At 31.3% G+C, this 17,552-nt stretch overlaps 1 protein-coding gene across 1 annotated transcript; it reads right to left on the bottom strand.

Moving 5' to 3' along the window:
- Window positions 1–4,827: 4,827 nt before the first annotated feature.
- LOC126774471 (prolactin-releasing peptide receptor-like) lies at window positions 4,828–17,323 on the bottom strand. The gene is made up of 3 exons (XM_050496029.1): window positions 17,254–17,323; window positions 5,485–6,920; window positions 4,828–5,136 (listed from the first exon to the last, which is right to left on the bottom strand). Exon 2 carries the CDS (start codon window positions 6,823–6,825, stop codon window positions 5,500–5,502), a length of 1,326 nt encoding a protein of 441 aa, XP_050351986.1. The 5' UTR covers window positions 6,826–6,920; window positions 17,254–17,323; the 3' UTR covers window positions 4,828–5,136; window positions 5,485–5,499.
- Window positions 17,324–17,552: the final 229 nt, after the last annotated feature.

The following is a 17,552-nucleotide window of genomic DNA, read 5'->3' as shown; positions in this document are numbered from 1 at the left end:
GGTCGTAGGTTTAAATATCGGATAGGGTCAATAAAAGTAATAGGCCCTTTTAGTGTGAATAAATTCTCCATTACAATGCTATAATTTCATCCTGTCCTGCATCAAAATTATCTTATGTAAAGTTTGTAATTTATTTTCATATTATAAAAACGTTTGTAAGTTTGCATTTTATTATAAGTTTTGTTATCTATAACAAGATCATGCGTCCATAGTGATAGGATCCTTAGTCTTTTCGAAACATTTTAAGCATTTCTTGATAAAAACGTCAATGTGACTGGTATACTTAGTAATATTTATACTATAAATAATTAAGTACTATATTTATACAGTCATACTAATCTAAATAATTTAAATCACTAATTGGTAATAAAACAATAGACTCCAGGCCATTTCAAATTAAAAAATATAAATCTGTTATTGTGTATTACCTATGATTGTAAAGAGTACAAAAACATGTCCAGCTTAGTTCCTTTTGCTGGTTCTTTTCAAGTCTGTTCTTTTTAATTCCGAAACGGTGGTAGGTTTATGACAGTCAATAAGTAAATGTAACGCTTCTATATTGAATAAAGATTTTTGACTTTGACATGTCTTTATGGCTTATAATATAGTGTCGTCCGTTTATATTATTATTAATAATTATATTAATTTTGCATTAGGTGTATATAAAATAAAATAACAGCCTATAATTATAGCTATATGGCATAGCTAGGCTAAGGTTTCCTCTCTGTTTCACGAGAAGGTTTGGAGCGTATACAAGCACCATCATCTAATGTCGGATGAAGTTGTGCCGCGTGTGGGATAAACAATACATTTCCTCATGGTGTTTTCCTTACGAATTATAGACACAAATTTATTTACATATTTGTACTCTACTTAGCTTGTCTCGGCTTCTACGAGACTTACTATGTTCGTTAACCGGAAGTACATACTCTGCTTTCCCGCCTGTTTGTAATTATTTTGTGCTATCAGTAACAACTGTTCTTCAAGTATTTATTTAAATAACACGAGGTTAAGTGCCTGTTTGTAGAAAAAAAGTGTTTTATAAAACCTCTACTAAGACATAAAAGACTATGAAATACATTATATAGTATATGAATGTTTATTAAGTTATCTGTTGCTAAATTAATATGGACTTTCATTATAAATACATTAAAATTCAATACAAAATACATAATTTAATATTTACCAAAAAGAAGCGAAATATATAAATAAACAGTACAAAACTTTAATTATAACTAACGACTTTACAATCGTATCATTCTAGAATATCTACTTCACTTCCTGGTAATAAACTATCTCTATGCGAAACATAATACTTTATGGTTAAACAGTGTTTTTTAAACAAAACAGGAAGATCGACAAATGGGCCACCTGATGGTATATGGTCATCATCACCCTTAGACATTGTAAGAAATATTAGCATTCATTACATCGTTAATGCGCCACCAACCCCTTGTGCCTAAATCACCCTTCAAGCCGGAACACAACAATACTAAGTACTGATGTTTGACGGTTGCATATGTGCTGTGTACACGGACAGACGGGTTGCACAAAGCCATCAAGAAAAAGTAGAGTGAGCTAGAGTGAGAAAAAGTAGAGTGAGAGTGAGATAACAATTATTTGTATTTCAATATCTGATTTGTGTTAACAGGCACAAAATATAAAATTTTGGTATTGGTCACTGTTGGTGAATAAAAAAAAAATCTTAAGCTACTAATATCTATATATAACCAATAACAACCCTTCACCTTTTTTTCTATATGTATTTAATAACATTGATTGTGATTTAATGAAGAACACACAAACAAATACAGAAGATCATTTATAATATTAAATAAGAATTAAAATAACAACTTAAGGGGACAATTTAATTTATTCATAATATACATGATAAGTCATACAAATCATTTAATATATATTATTAAAACATCAAAAATTTTAAGTACGAAATCTTCTAGTACATATAATTAATGTATTGCTATGTTTTGAATCACATTTCTTTGACTTTCAGTATGAGATCAAATGAAGTTTTCACCTTAAAATTAATATAAACGCGTTAAAAATGATTTCTTATACAAATATATATTAGTTTCTTTTTAACAATAATACTTTTAAATGGTGGAAGTAATTAGTTATCTCTTTTACATAGAAATAGGAGTTTATTAATTATGTTAATATTTAAAAGTGATGACAATTAATAAATTAAACAAATATTTATGACACTAGTAGAAGTATTTATTAAAAAACTTTATTGATCAAATTATTGAACTTGTTTGTTTACATTCCTTTCATTCAATAATTATCATTCATTCAATTGCAGTTAAGTAAGTCTGATAAAATCGAGTGGTCACAAGTCAATTTTAGTTGATGATCTGCCAAATCAAGTGCGATTTGAATCTTTCAATGAAAGTAAAGCGACAAGAATCGATTCAACAAATATTTTATTTTTTTTAATGTTTTTTTTCTTCTATACAAATAGTAATTTATTTAACGAAAATTGATTCGTGTGAACCCACTATTAGTTTAACTCGTAAAATTCATGCGTAAAATCGGGAATAATTGATAATTTTTAATATGACGTTGTTCTATCTACTGCTACGTCTAACAATAAATCTATATTATGTTCGAGTTTAATTAAATATGGAATATTATTAACGGCTCATGTTCAATAAAAAAATTACCTTGAATTTAAGTTTCACTATTAGTAAAACATCAAACGATACGAAATGCTGATAATTTCCTGCATTGGGAATTGTACTCTAACTTCAGAAATGCCAAAATTGGCGAAATAAGCTCTTACTGTGAAATACAACAACAAATAGACCACGGTGCATTTATGAGATAAACTTCGTAGCTTTTGGCTGTAGGTATCTTTAAATTATATAATATTTTGAAAAATATTCACAGTAGCCTCCAGTATTGATAGGCTTAATAATATTCAATTATTTATATAAAAAGATAAGATGTATGTAAAATATTAATATTTCCTTAAAACATTACTTGAATATATAAATTACGTATTGTAAAATTAAATGTCTCACAGCACTCTAAGCAATACAAATATTATTAAAAAACATTTTTTTTATTTATTATATTATGTATCAATATAATTATCGAAATAACCTGTTTGCAGTTTTAACCCCCGACGTATGTGTCTGTATCTCTGTTTATATGTCTACATGAGATCGTAGCTCTCGAACGGATGAACCGATTTTCATTAAGTTTCTGTTAAAACTTTTAATTTGTTTTTTTTTTTTTTTAAATCGGGTGTTTTTTTTAATTTATTATTTAAGTTTTATTATAACATTAATGAATAAATTTAAAATGTGCGTTAGATATCTATTAAAATATAGTATAGTCCTTTCTTTCTACGTAACTAATAAATCTATGTGCGAGACAAGATAAGTAATATATTTAAACAATTTAAAATACTTAATCGTCTACTCTAATTTATAATTTCATAAGACAGAATTCGATTACTAAATACACTACAAAATACAAAACTACAATACAAACATCTACCGGCTTTAACTTTAAGTATTTAGGGGGTGTTTGTTTAAAGAATGCTGTCTTCATCTGTCGAATGTCAATTCTATGAAGTAAGAAAGAAATAAATCTATCTTTAATTTGTCTAATTAAATTAGCAGCCACACTTATATATAGTCTTTTCGCGCCTGTTCAGATAAACACACATTTATCTCTTTCTGTCATCAATGATTTGATATTTTAAAGAAAAAGACAAGGCATTATTTTACTAATCATCTTAAAATAAAAATAGTGAAAGACATTTATAAATATTATTTTATATTAATAATATAGAATCAAAAGTATTAACTTTTTAAAACTGTACTAACCATACAGTTTTTATAATTAGATAATTTTTCTTCTTATATACGTAACATAGATATTCTTTAAATTACTAAATTCGTGAACTATAATTCCACAGCTTCAAATACATTTATTTGCTTCAAAAGATTATTTATATTAACTGAAATTTTTAAATTAATTCTTAATACTAATACTTCTTAACTCTGTAACGAATGTTACAATAAGCGTTAAAAAAAAAAGAATCAAAAAATGAGTACTAAGTACAGACAGAAGACAACCTCCTTTTTGCAATAAAAAACTTTTCATTCAAAGGCTACTTAGAAGTTCGCATGCAAATTCGATATTTTTGTCTTCCATTTTGCCTAAATAAGTTATAACTATTCTTAATCTTGTTTAGACTATTGAAATAACATTTACATATGAATGATTTTTTATACATAATAATAATAAAATATCAAGTTAGTATGAGTAATAATAACAAAGACCAGCCTGCCAGTGCTATATTCTATAATAACTCACTTTTCTCACTTGTAAAAGGTCGAAAACCAACTTGAGTTGATACGTTATATTGATGCGTTTAGTAATTAACGGTTTTACTAATAAACATTGCGTAGCGGATGTTTAATAAAACACTTATTTCACTTTTTCTGTTGCTCTTATTCATTTGAAATTCGAAAGAAGAAGACATTGCATTTAACTAATGCAATGTCTATTTTTATAAGTGAATCCTAAATGATATGATTTTATTTATGACATATTGTCACTTTATGACACTTCTTAAATATATTCTGCGTCGAGTTTCCATTTTGTTCTTACTGAATATGAAAATTTACAATTGGAGACGATAAAAAAAATTTGGCAATAGTTAACGAATCCTATAATTCCGTTACAAGAAATTAATTTTGAAACAATTTTTATGACGTGAAATTAAGACCTTTTTAAAAATTAAAAAGATATAATATTTTTAATCTGATTGTAATATCAAAAGGACCAAAAGGTTTTTTATTATAGAAATCCGTATCAGTAATACTAGACTACGTAACTATTATAAACTTTTATGGACACGATTCAAGGTAAAGTGGCAGTGGTGCAGATTAAGGACCTATTAAATGTGCTTAAGTTATATTTATAAGAAAAATTATTTTCAACTACAAGAGGTCATCAAAATTCATAAGCGTATTGAAGTTTCCTAGTCGTCAATAAGACAATAGCAAAGATGTCCGGTACAAAAAATATTCTCCAAAAATATTTGCTTCTCTCGAGTCTTCGCTCATTGTCTCAAACTTGGGAACGTTGCCAGTGTCGCGCCTGAAAACAAATAATCTTAACATCTGTTACCATAAGTTTGAATATAGAACTTTTTGTAATACAACACTTAAAATTTGCACTTAATAAATTTGAAGCCTAATGCGTATTATTGGATGAAATGTTCAGCAAATAATAAATAATTGTGAAAAAGAGTAGATACCCGACTTATCTGGTATCTACTCTTTGCTTACATTATGAATACTACATTTACGTTCGCCTTACATTTGATTCATATTAAAAAATATGATTAAAAAATACTCGTAAGGACTAACTTGAACAAAATATAGTTTTAGTTTTTTTAATGAAAATTTTGATAAAGATAAAATTTAAGATTATCGTCATTCTTACCCATGAAACCAAACGTTAGAACTGACTTTGTGACGGTACATCAAAGGATTCTTCATTGATGAGCCTCAGTTTAACGGACTCTCGTCTCAAATTGTAGCTCGTAGATATGTGGCAATGTTTCACGTCCACAGTTAACAAATCTTCATTCAATTCGACCCCACTCTTCTCGACGTCTGCCGCAGCGCTCGGTTTCCTTTTATGTCTAAACGAAGGTACTCTTTGAGAACTCGACCCTACATAACTATCAGTTGCCGTATTCCCATTAAACGTCTTCTCCGATTGACACGCACCTAATTGCTCCATAGGAATATTGCTTCGTAATTGTACGTTTGTGTCAATACAGGGTATCAGCTGTTTAAACTCTTTTCTAAAGTTCTCGTTCATCCACGCGTAAATGAAAGGGTTGTAGCATGTCGATGACATTGCTATCACGTGACAAAGGAAAAATACGAGGAAATAGTATTTAGAGTGAATAGCGTAAATGTAATAGTCATTGTAAAGATTTGTTACGTTTAATGGTAACCAGGATAATCCAAAAATAGTAACCATCGCAATTAGCATTTGGTTTGTACGTCGTTTTCTATTTTTATCGAATTCCTCCTTTCTAGTATTCTTACTAGCGGCCTTCGCTTTCGCTCTGTCATTCAATTTGAAACTGACACATGTGTAGCAGAAAGCAATTACGGTGAACGGCAAGACAAATTGTAGGATCGACGTAACTGAGCCGAATATTCTTCTCATTCTTTCCGTTGGCCAAGTTTCCTCACAGAATCTTCCAATATCTAAATCGTAATAAGTCATAAATATCGCATAAGGAAGCGTTACTGTTATAGAAAAAGTCCATATCATTATAATGACTGTTATACACGTTTCGATTTTCATCCTCGGTCGGAAAGGGTATATAATTACGAAAAATCTATCGATCGCTATAGACATAAGTGTCAAAGTTGATATGTATACACTGCACCCTTGTGCGGAAGGCATCATGTGACACAAGAGTGAGCCCCAGCTCCACGACCCGCGGAATGAATACAAAGGAGTGAATGGAACTGCAAATATACACAATAATATATCAGATAAAGCCAAATTAGTTATGAATAGGTTCGTGACAGTTTGCATTGCTTTATTTCTTATTACGACGAAGCAAACTGTAACGTTTCCCAGCAAACCTAAGACGAAGATAATTGTGTAAATCACGCAAAATATTGCTTGGATCCATTTGTTATCTATGATGTTTTCGTAGCCTGGTATTTGTGGGGATGGTAAAGCTGCATTCGATTCATTTCTGAACTTATCTGTTACATTGAACGCGTAAGGATAATTGAGAGTTGTCTCATTCATCGTTTTAAGCGGATGAGTTTTCGCGTAACAGATGATAGTATTTTCTTCACTGACAGCTGCCAGCTTACGAGCAACGCTGAGGTTTATCGTCTGACCTGTAACAAAATAATACAATTCAAAACAATTCTATTATGTTAAGACAAAATAAAAACAAGTATACAACCTATATTATTGCATATTAATGTTTGTTAGCTTTCAGTAATAAAACTAACAAAGTTTCAACTCGCCTCCTTTCATGTGCTAATACGTAAACACATACTATATTTGAATTTAAAATAATTTCCATTCGCTTTTCTAATTAAATCATAACTTTTTAACCAAATAAAGTATCGTTTAATAATTATAGTTTTAACAAATTTAGCAGCCTTAAAAATATATAAAATCTACTTGAGCACCGAAAACACGGTGAGAATATAAGCATATATCAAATACGCCAAAAGTATGTTAACCAACCCACAATGTAGAGCTCAGTGCAATAAGTTCCAAGCCTCAAGAAAAAATGAGCTATGACTCAGCAGCTGGACATTCACAGATCATTAACCAAATAAATTAAATAAAACTAAATTAATCATCACATCATCATTATCCCTTTGTCATCCACTGCTGGAAATAGGCCTCTCGAATGGCAAACTGGATTAACTACTACGAAATTGTACAGCGGCGATTTAACTGAAAATGTATGCGGTCGAAAGAGATACTCGAGGTCTACCAGATACTAAATAACCAAGCATTCACACACATTCACGATCTTCAGCTCAGCTTAATTAATTTAAAAAAAGTAAAAAAGTAACAGCCTGTAAATGTCCCACTGCTGGGCTAAGGCCTCCTCTCCCTATTTGAGGAGAAGGTTTGGAGCTTATTCCACCACGCTGCTCCAATGCGGGTTGGTGGAATACACATGTGGCAGATTTTCGATGAAATTAGACACATGCAAGTTTCCTCACGATGTTTTCCTTCACCGAAAAGCACGAGATGAATTATAAACAGAAATTAAGCACATGAAAATTCAGAAGTGCTTGCCCGGGTTTGAACCCACGTTCATCGGTTAAGATTCACGCGGTCTTACCACTGGGCCCTCTCGACTTCGAATTAATTTAAAACCATAATTTATTTAATAGTCAATTATATAAATATATAAAAGATATATAGAATTTTCCTATATAATAGTTAAGCAAGGTTATAACTTATAATACTCCATTTGACCTCATCCGTCCACCATTCAAATACTGATGCGATATAGATACGATGTAGTAATGAAATACAGTTATGTATAGTAGCATTGAACAACTTCATTTTATTTACCTGACATCGTTTACTGTTTTAAAATAGTTTAATATTTATCTGTTTTAATTTCAATAAGCTGCAATACACAGTATTGTTGAGTTCCGGTAGGAAGTGTGTTTATATGGGGTGTGATGACCATTTACTATCAGATAGCCCTTACGACAGTTACTTCATAAATGGAGCCTTGATGTTCAATTTATAGTAAAGCAAAGACGAAATTATGCAATAATATTATAATTTTCTCTCATAATTAGCTATATATAGAAATATCCGTACTAATATTTTCTGTGTTAAATTTTACGATACCATAATGTGATGGAAAAAAATAAAAAATAAATGAAATTCACTTCTAAATTTAAAAAGAAAATAAAGATTATTTTTAAGAAATTATGACTATAACGCATAAACTTAAGCCTGTTTCATTATCCCATTGTGCTGGTTTTGACTTATATAAATTTCATGAGACGGCTCTAAGACATCATTCGCAGTTGATTAACGTTACCGAAAAACATAAATCATCGAACAAAGACCAAAAGTTGGTGGAGAAAATTGTTGTCTAACTTATAAATATAAAAATGCTGTCAGGCTTTATTGAATTACGAAGTATTCTTTGTAAAATGATCGTATAAACGTATAAAATATAATCCTATCCTATATCTATACATATAACAAAATTTGTAACTGATCGCCGTCTGTATATGAAAGATATAATAATAATAAAAGAAAAACTCAATAACTTTTTTATTGGCCCAGTCTGGGATTTGAGCTCGGGACCACCGGGTAGCCTTACATCTAGCCACTAGACCAACGAGGCAATCATAGAAAATAAAAGTAAAACTATTATAGGGGGCCTTTATCAACGCTCTATTACCCAAAACAATGATTGTTAGAATTGTTGTGTTTTGTGTGCGTACAAACGCACAGACTAACAGACAAATAGTAACAACAAACAATCAAATGTAATAAACAATCTAATAATCTTAGAAACGACTTTACTGATTTGGGAGCGGTTTTCGCTAATCTATTATGGCAAACTTCACTTAAAATTTAATGTTTTTGTTTTATTTCAATCGGTTTATATAAGTTATGACAATTTAAAGAATCACGTCGAACATTTGATTTAAATGCTATAACAAAACTGTTCAGTTGAATTGGCTGTAACTCTAGCTACCTAAAAATAATAAGTCTGTAAAATGATGTTGATTAAAAGTTTATAAGAACAAAACAAAGTTAAAAAATGGATAGTTTCAGAGATTTAGATAATTCCAATGAAAGTTGAGCTTAGATCTATATGATCAATCATATTAAATAGGGTTCAGCTTATGCTGGACATTCGTTGGGTTAACGCGTGCACGAGTATGTGTAAAGCGCGCCGATTGCCGCGCTTTTTGTCTATATCATGTAGTTAATTGCAGCGAACGCACGTATGTCGGAGACGCACGCTCCTGTGTAACAGAGACCTGGTAAAACTCTGTCTGTATTCGTTTGTAATACTTTTTAATTAAAAATTTAAAAAAAAAATATACATATTATATATTTATCATAGTACATATTAAAAAATATATAATAATATATACACATAATGTAATACACATTTCTTTTGTTTTTCTATACTTCATTCATTCATTCGATATTTTGCTATTGCCCTGCTATTCAGATTAAACAAAACTATTTAACTCACTAAAAACTTTATTTATCCATACTAATACTATAAAGCTGAATTGTTTGTTTGTGTTAACGCGCTAATCTCAGGTACTCGGTGATCGAACGAGAGTTCGAAAAATTATTTTATTGTTGGATAGCCCATTTATCGAGGAAAGCAATAAGCTATACTTTATAAATAACATCACGCTACGACCAATAGGAGCGGATTATCAATGAAAAATGTTGCAAAAACGGGGAATATGTATTCCTTTTGACAGTTTCCATTGCGTGCACTGCGTAAACGAATCAAGTTACACAACAATCATGTATGATGGAATTGTTCCTCTTGGAAAGTTCTAAAATAAGTTCGCAATAACATATGTCTATCATTTAAGGTTAACTATCCTTTTGTATGGTAATCAAATTTGTTCCAAAATAATGCATTATTTGCGAAGTCATTTTTATAAACAGGGCATTAATACTTATGAAAGATATCGAGATAAGATCATAAACAGTTTTTAGTACTTCTTATACTATTGAAATATTTCAACAGGTAGTTAAGTAGGTTCTTCAAAAATACTCATACTTAAGTATTTGTTATCGGTTTGTAAATAACTTACAAAGTATATAATTAAAGTTTATAGGTTAGGTAGGTATTTTGTTTCGTTTTTCTCATTATTTTGTTAAATTTAAAATTAGTCAGTTGATATTAAGTACTTATTTTTGAAATACACAAATTTATCTTTCAGTTTTAAAATGACACAATTTCCTGTGAAGGTATCGTTTGCAGTTACAATAAATAAAGCACACGACATTCAAGTATGTCGGAATTTTATTTTGCCCTATCTAGATCCGGGTGCGATGAAAACACATAAATACTATTATAATATCCCAATGAAAATAAAGTTAAAAATGTTGTATATATACTGAAATATTATAAATCTGCGCTTAGATTTCTTTGAGTTATACGCGGGTGTAACCGCGGTCACAGCTAGTCTACAATATAATTTCTGTGCGACCGACGAATACATTGATTGTCGGAGACGACCGCGGCTATTTGTGAATCTGAGAGATAAGACAAATTGCTCGTCCTCAATCGGGTTGACGAAAAATTTAATTAATTTATATTATATTTAATTTTGTTTATCCTATGAGAACTATGTACTGGTGGTAGGGCTTTGTGCAAGCTCGTCTGGGTAGGTACCACCCACTCATCAGATATTCTACCGCAAAACAGCAATACTTAATATTGTTGTGTTCCGGTATGAAGGGTGAGTGAGCCAGTGTAATTACAGGCACAAGGGACATAAAATCTTAGTTCCCAAGGTTGGTGGCGCATTGGCTGTAAGCGATGGTTGACATTTCTTACAATGCCAATGTCTAAGGGCGTTTGGTGACCACTTACCATCAGGTGGCCCATATGCTCGTCCACCTTCCTATTCTATAAAAAAAAAAAATAACGAATGAGAAGACACTATCGCATTATGATAAAATAAATATTTAATATAAATAATATGTATTATAATAATATCTGTTTACAAGTTTTATAAATTGTTTTATCCAAATATTACATGTCTAGGATATAAAAGGTAATTAACACAAACCAAATTGGTACGAAATTGTATAGAATTCGATCCAGATTGTGAGTAGTCTTTTATCATGCAAATTAACAGACCACGAAGTTTTAGATAGACTCCACGTACAGACGTTGTATACACGTATATATAGTTTTCGTTTGATTGCCTCATTGAACTAGTACCTAACTTATAAGGCCCTGAATTCGCGTTCAACCTCACGCCGGCCAATAAAAAGTTATTGGGTTTTTCTCATTAGAAATTCTCAGTAAAATCACAGCGCTAAGAATTTGATAGTTTTACATATACAGTCACGTGACTTTTCTCCGATTGTATCCATCCTATCGAACATGGAGATTGGAGGAAAAGCCTTTTGATCTTCAAACAATTCATTATCCGTCTGGTATACCACTCAGTCATCAGATATTTTACTGCTAAACACCAATTATATGAAAGTGATTGAAATTAATATATGAATTCATGTTTATATAACATAAAAACCATATCAATAAACAATTTGACATACAAAATCTATTGATATCTACTTTTCAAATATATATATATTTTTTTTGTACTAACAAGCTGAGCCCATGTCAGAGCTTAAGGGCTCAATATATTCAATAGTTGATTTAGCGCTTATGTTTTGTTGTATATGTTATGTTAACGCTATGTTATATTATTTGCTATAAGAGGTGGCTTATATATTTACGAGTAACTAAATATAAAATACAAAATACCGTATAAATAAACACAATACAATACAAATTACTTATTCTGATGACTAGTTATAAGGCTGCGGTTCCTGAGATCCTGTGTTCGAACCCTGAATCGGGTCCTTAAAAAACTATTGCATTTTTGTATTTATAAATACTCAGTAGCAACCCGGAGTCTGGAAAATGGCAGTAGCTACACTCCCGTGAAGCCGAGATGGCCCAGTGGTAAGAACGCGCGAATCTTAACCGATAGTCGTGGGTTGAAACCCGGGCAAGCACCACTGAATTTTTATGTGCTTAATTTGTGATTATAATTCATCTCGTGCTTTACGGTGAAGGTAAACATCGTGTGGAAACCTGCATGTGTCTAATTTCAATGAAATTCTGCCACATGCATGTATTCCACCAACCCGCACTGGAGCAGCGTGGTGGAATAAGCTCCAAAAACCTTCTTTTCAAAAAAGGGAGAGGAGGCCTTTAGCCCAGCAGTGGGACATTCGCAGGCTGTTACGGTTACGGTTACACTCCCGTGCCACGGAGAGCACGGAAAGCCATTGGCCCTGCGACTAAACTATTCCCGGTAGTGTCGGATTATGAGAGAGTGGGAATAGAGTTACATTAAAGTTTATGTTACATTAAAGATTTGGAAACCTTAAAAATTAAATAGCTATTTATTCACTATCTAGTTTTAACGTGTCATCGTGAGTCTATTTATATTTATATTCACAGTCCCGATAATGTCTATTACATTTACAAAAGTATTGGAAAGTTATAAGCGTATGCAAGATGCGTTTCTATAAAATACTTTTTAAAACGCAAAGCTGAAGTTATCAATATACTTGCAAGCACGTTTTCCACTATGAACTTGCGTCATACTTAGCCGAGCTCTAAATATAGCTTTGACATTATAAGGATCTGCTATTATTAAGTTATTTATAACATTGTAAAGTTATCAATTTATCTTGCCACTAATCAATTGAGCTTAGAGAGGGTACTCAAAGGTATAGAGATTATTTTAACCTTTAAGTACAAATAATATATATATATATATATATATATTCCACATATATTATTATATATATATTCCAATCGAAGATAATATACATATCCCATTTGAATTGCTATTAACTCTGCTATATAACGCATTACAAACAGTTATTGACTAATACATCTTTATTAACAATACACTAAGCGGACCCTGGCGTTACAAGGCCGGGAAAACGCTAGGCAGAAGAAGAAGAATAATACAATACTACTACACTTAAATACGTATATCCACTTTAAATTTACTTCCAAAGCTTCGATAACAACTTCGTTGACATTCGAAACGCCATTCTTTCACAAAACCATTATGGATTATATAATCTATGAGGATTATTGAAGATCTCAAAAAATGATATCATGTTAATAATGTCAACCAGATCGATTTCGACCACGGCGGCCAATCTCAAGAGAGATTAGACAACTGCGCAGGAGATATTATAGTGCACAAGTGTGTGCGCAAACACAGGCGCACTCTCTATTTCCTCTCATAATCCGATGGGACGGCAATCCGATACGACCGGAAAGAGTTCAGGCGCAGGACCAACGGCTTTACGTGCTTTCCGAGGCACGAGAGTGTACACACTTCCAACTTCCAGACTCCGAGCTGCTACTGAAAATTTTCTGTCAGAAAAGCCCAAAAACTTTTTACTGGCCCGACCTGGGATTTGAACCTAGGACCTCCGCGTCTGCGACCTTACATCAAGCCACTAAACCAACGAGGCAGTAAGCGCGTATCGCGTGTATTGCGCCTATTGCGTCAATTCAGTTGTTTATTATTTATGTTGAGTAAAGATTAGTTAAAAATGATGTTGGGAAACAAGAAGGCATAACAATAAATTCAGCGATTGGTAATTTCAAAAAAATGTACTACATAATACATAATCGTACATCTTGATAAATATCAAGATGTACGATTTGAAAATGTATTTCCATTAGATAATACATTTATTATTAAAGGTTATTATTAGTCAATATTAGCATTTAGCATAGTATAAGTCGAGCGGTCAACGTAAATATTGGGTCCTAACTATCCTTGATTTGCCTGTTTGATGAAATGATTAAAGTTAACTAAAATTTGAGTTAAAGTTAACTGAAGCAATAAAAATGGAAATATACGTATATGCATGCATCTGGCTTTGTATTTTATTATGAAAACGTTCGATTCGAAATAGTTTTTTTGTCTTGGAACAGCTATTAATTTATATAGTTACGCCTTTTTTTCTTCATGAAAGCCGAGAGGCGAGTCCCGAATTTGAAAGATGTTGTTAGGTGGAGCATTTAATATGGATGCAGCAGCTAGTTTAATATAAAATTAACGTTTTCTTTTAAAACGGTATACAACAAAACGAGACACTATATACTAAAGAAAAGGAAAGTCAAATAAAGATCATCCAATCAATAGATTCAATCATTAGATTTCTTTCGCAGTTACTTCGAGTATTCGAATGCTCAACTAAATTATGACTATCATAAAGTGGAGATTGGTTCCATCGCCAATTCACTTGGCATTGATAGCTTTAATAGCTCGATTCACCAGTCCAACTGGCAACCTTCCAACAACAATCGACCACATTTTCATATCTACTATCACCTTAACACAAAACTGTTGATTTGGATTTGTTTTCTAAAACTCCCATAGAAATTGAATCCTTTTTTTATTGAATTAAAGAACTCTAAACCAAAAAAGATATTAGAAAATGATAATATCAAACCAGATCTTATTCTAATAATTTTAAATTATTATTTTTGTTTCATAAATACATATGTAAAGTCTACACGTAGATATCCCACTGCTGGGCTCATAACGAGTTCAGAGTTTATTCCAACCCGCGGATGATGGATTTTATGGTGGCAAAATTGTTACGGCACATGTATATTTCTTAACCGATTATTAAAAAGACAAATCAAATACATTAGAGCTTTGTGCAAGCTCGTCTGGGTAGGTACCACCCACTCATCAGATATTCTACCGCAAAACAGCAATACTTGATATTGTTGTGTTCCGGTTTGAAGGGTGAGTGAGCCAGTGTAATTACAGGCACAAGGGACATAAAATCTTAGTTCCCAAGGTTGGTGGCGCATTGGATATGTAAGCGATGGTTGACATTTCTTACAATGCCAATGTCTAAGAGCGTTGGTGACCACTTACCATCAGGTGGCCCATATGCTCGTCCGCCTTCCTATTCTATAAAAAAAAAAAAAAAAATTAAAACTCAGTGATGCATGTCTGGACTTAATCTTTGATTTAAATATGTGATACGGAAATATGAAAAATGTATTTTTATTAATAACCTCCTTCTTACACTTTGTCTTTTAAAAACAAACTTGTCTGCTAAATCGCTTATATCGCTTGAATCGTTATATATATTTATCGTTACGTCTGTAAATATATTGGTTCTTTGTTTTGTATGATGTATTATATTGTATTGTTCAGATATATAATTAGCTTGAAGACGTTTTTGCATTTATAGTATTTTCATACATACAATGATTAAAGCCGAAATAAACCAGTTTGCACTAGCTAACACGTCCCACGAATACTCGCATATGTATCGTTGGAAGTGTAATATGATTTGACTTTGATTTATATCTACTAGTGTTTGACCGCGGCTTCGCTCGCGTGTTAGAAAGGAGAAGCTGGTGTAAGATATAAAAAAAATAACCTATGTCCTTCCTCGGGGCTTTAGCTTCATATTGAATTTAATCAAAATGAACCGATTTTGATTAAATTCAGAGGCGTGTAGTGGGTGTCAAAAGCATAACAGACAGACAGAGTTACATTCTTAATATTAGTATAGATTTGTTCAGTATTTGATAAATATTCCTTCAGTATTTGATAAATATTCAGTTGCCGTTCTAGATTGATTTTAAAAAAGTGAATACAAATATTACTCGCTTAATACGCAATTCACATACTCATATCATCTCATCATAAATATATAATATTTAGAATAACTAGACAGTTTTATACGAAACATTTGCATATAAAAGCTTTCTAGAGAACTATCAATTCATTGCTTTAGATTGATTTCAACCTTCAGACAAAATTGACATTTTTATATTTTGGTTGATCTATTTTTTTTTTCTCAATAAAATATGTCAAAATTTGGACAGCTACAATTTAAACATTTATTGAAGTATTTTGCTACTTTTAGTGTAAAAGGTTGTATGTAAAATTTCAGGCGTATAAGTATACTAGTTTCTGTCTGTGGTTTTTCCCGTGTGTGAGAGGAATACTATGAAGGGATATTATGGACCCTATGTCCTTTCTTACACCCCTGACAACGGCTATGCAAAATTTCGCGATAATCGGTTAAGTAGTTCAGAAGTTAACGCGTAACAAATAAGCAAACTCACTTCCACACTCATAATATTAGGATTAGGTTACTTTAAAGCATTCAATTCATAAACAAAACTGTATGCAATTTTTCATTGTTTTAAATTGTCACCGAATGTTTATATACGTCTGTTTGCAGCAGTGATGTGTTGCATATACATTTATTTAAAAATACCCTGGCTCCCTAAAACAGATAGACCCGTATCTCATTACTTTAAGAACAACAATTCTTTGAACAAGAAAACAGCGCCCTTATTTAATTTCATAGACAAATTTTCATATGGAATTAGTATATTTTGTAATCAAGCAAAAGTATAAACTCATTTTATAAAACATTTTCAAAATAATCACACACCGATGAAATATGACATTTAAAAAAAATAACAATATTTAAATTATCTTGCACTTGACAAAGTGCAAAATATTTTTAATACCTGATATAAAACTGTATATATTACAGAAGTGTTATTATTAACTCACACAATAAATTAGTAATAATAATTCACAATGTTTTTATTTTAGGTTTAAAGTTATTACATCTGTTTTTAATTTGTCGTAACGAAAGTCTAGAGAACACGTGTTTATTAATGACTTAGATCAATAAAAGTTATTTAGTCTTGTATGATAGACTAATAATAGATTGAGGCTAACGATTTAGAAGAAAACACACGCCTATAATATGCAATTCAATTGAAAACAGACTAAAAAATGTTGTATGTATCTACTGTTATAATATTTTATCTATATATTTCTGTTTATAATGAATCAAATTTAATTTCAAGCGGCGATCATATTTTACATAGTTTTTGAGGTTAGAACCATAATTACTTACATATTACACTCCATCCGAGTACTTTAAACACCAAAACCACATAACACACATTGTATTATTAACAAAAAATTTAAATAACGTATTACATTGCTTTTGAAATAAGATAAAATGAAATAAACAATATTTTTATTTACTAAGAGTTCGTAACGCAATGCCATGCGCGGGACGGGGTTGGCACATGCGCAGTAAAATATACCCAGGTAATTATTCCCGTTAAATTTCCGTTCCGGCAGCCCTGCATCGACAGCATTAGGGCTTGGCGTCTTTGATGTCGAATTATCGTGAGATGCATATATTTT

This window comes from Nymphalis io, chromosome 16 (assembly GCF_905147045.1).
Source record: "Nymphalis io chromosome 16, ilAglIoxx1.1, whole genome shotgun sequence".
NCBI lineage: Eukaryota > Metazoa > Arthropoda > Insecta > Lepidoptera > Nymphalidae > Nymphalis > Nymphalis io.
This window is presented reverse-complemented; position numbering and strand designations above follow the sequence as displayed.

What these genes read in the sequence shown, in the direction of transcription:
- LOC126774471 (XM_050496029.1), bottom strand. Translation starts at nt 6,825, where the DNA reads ATGAATGAGACAACTCTCAATTATCCTTACGCGTTCAATGTAACAGAT.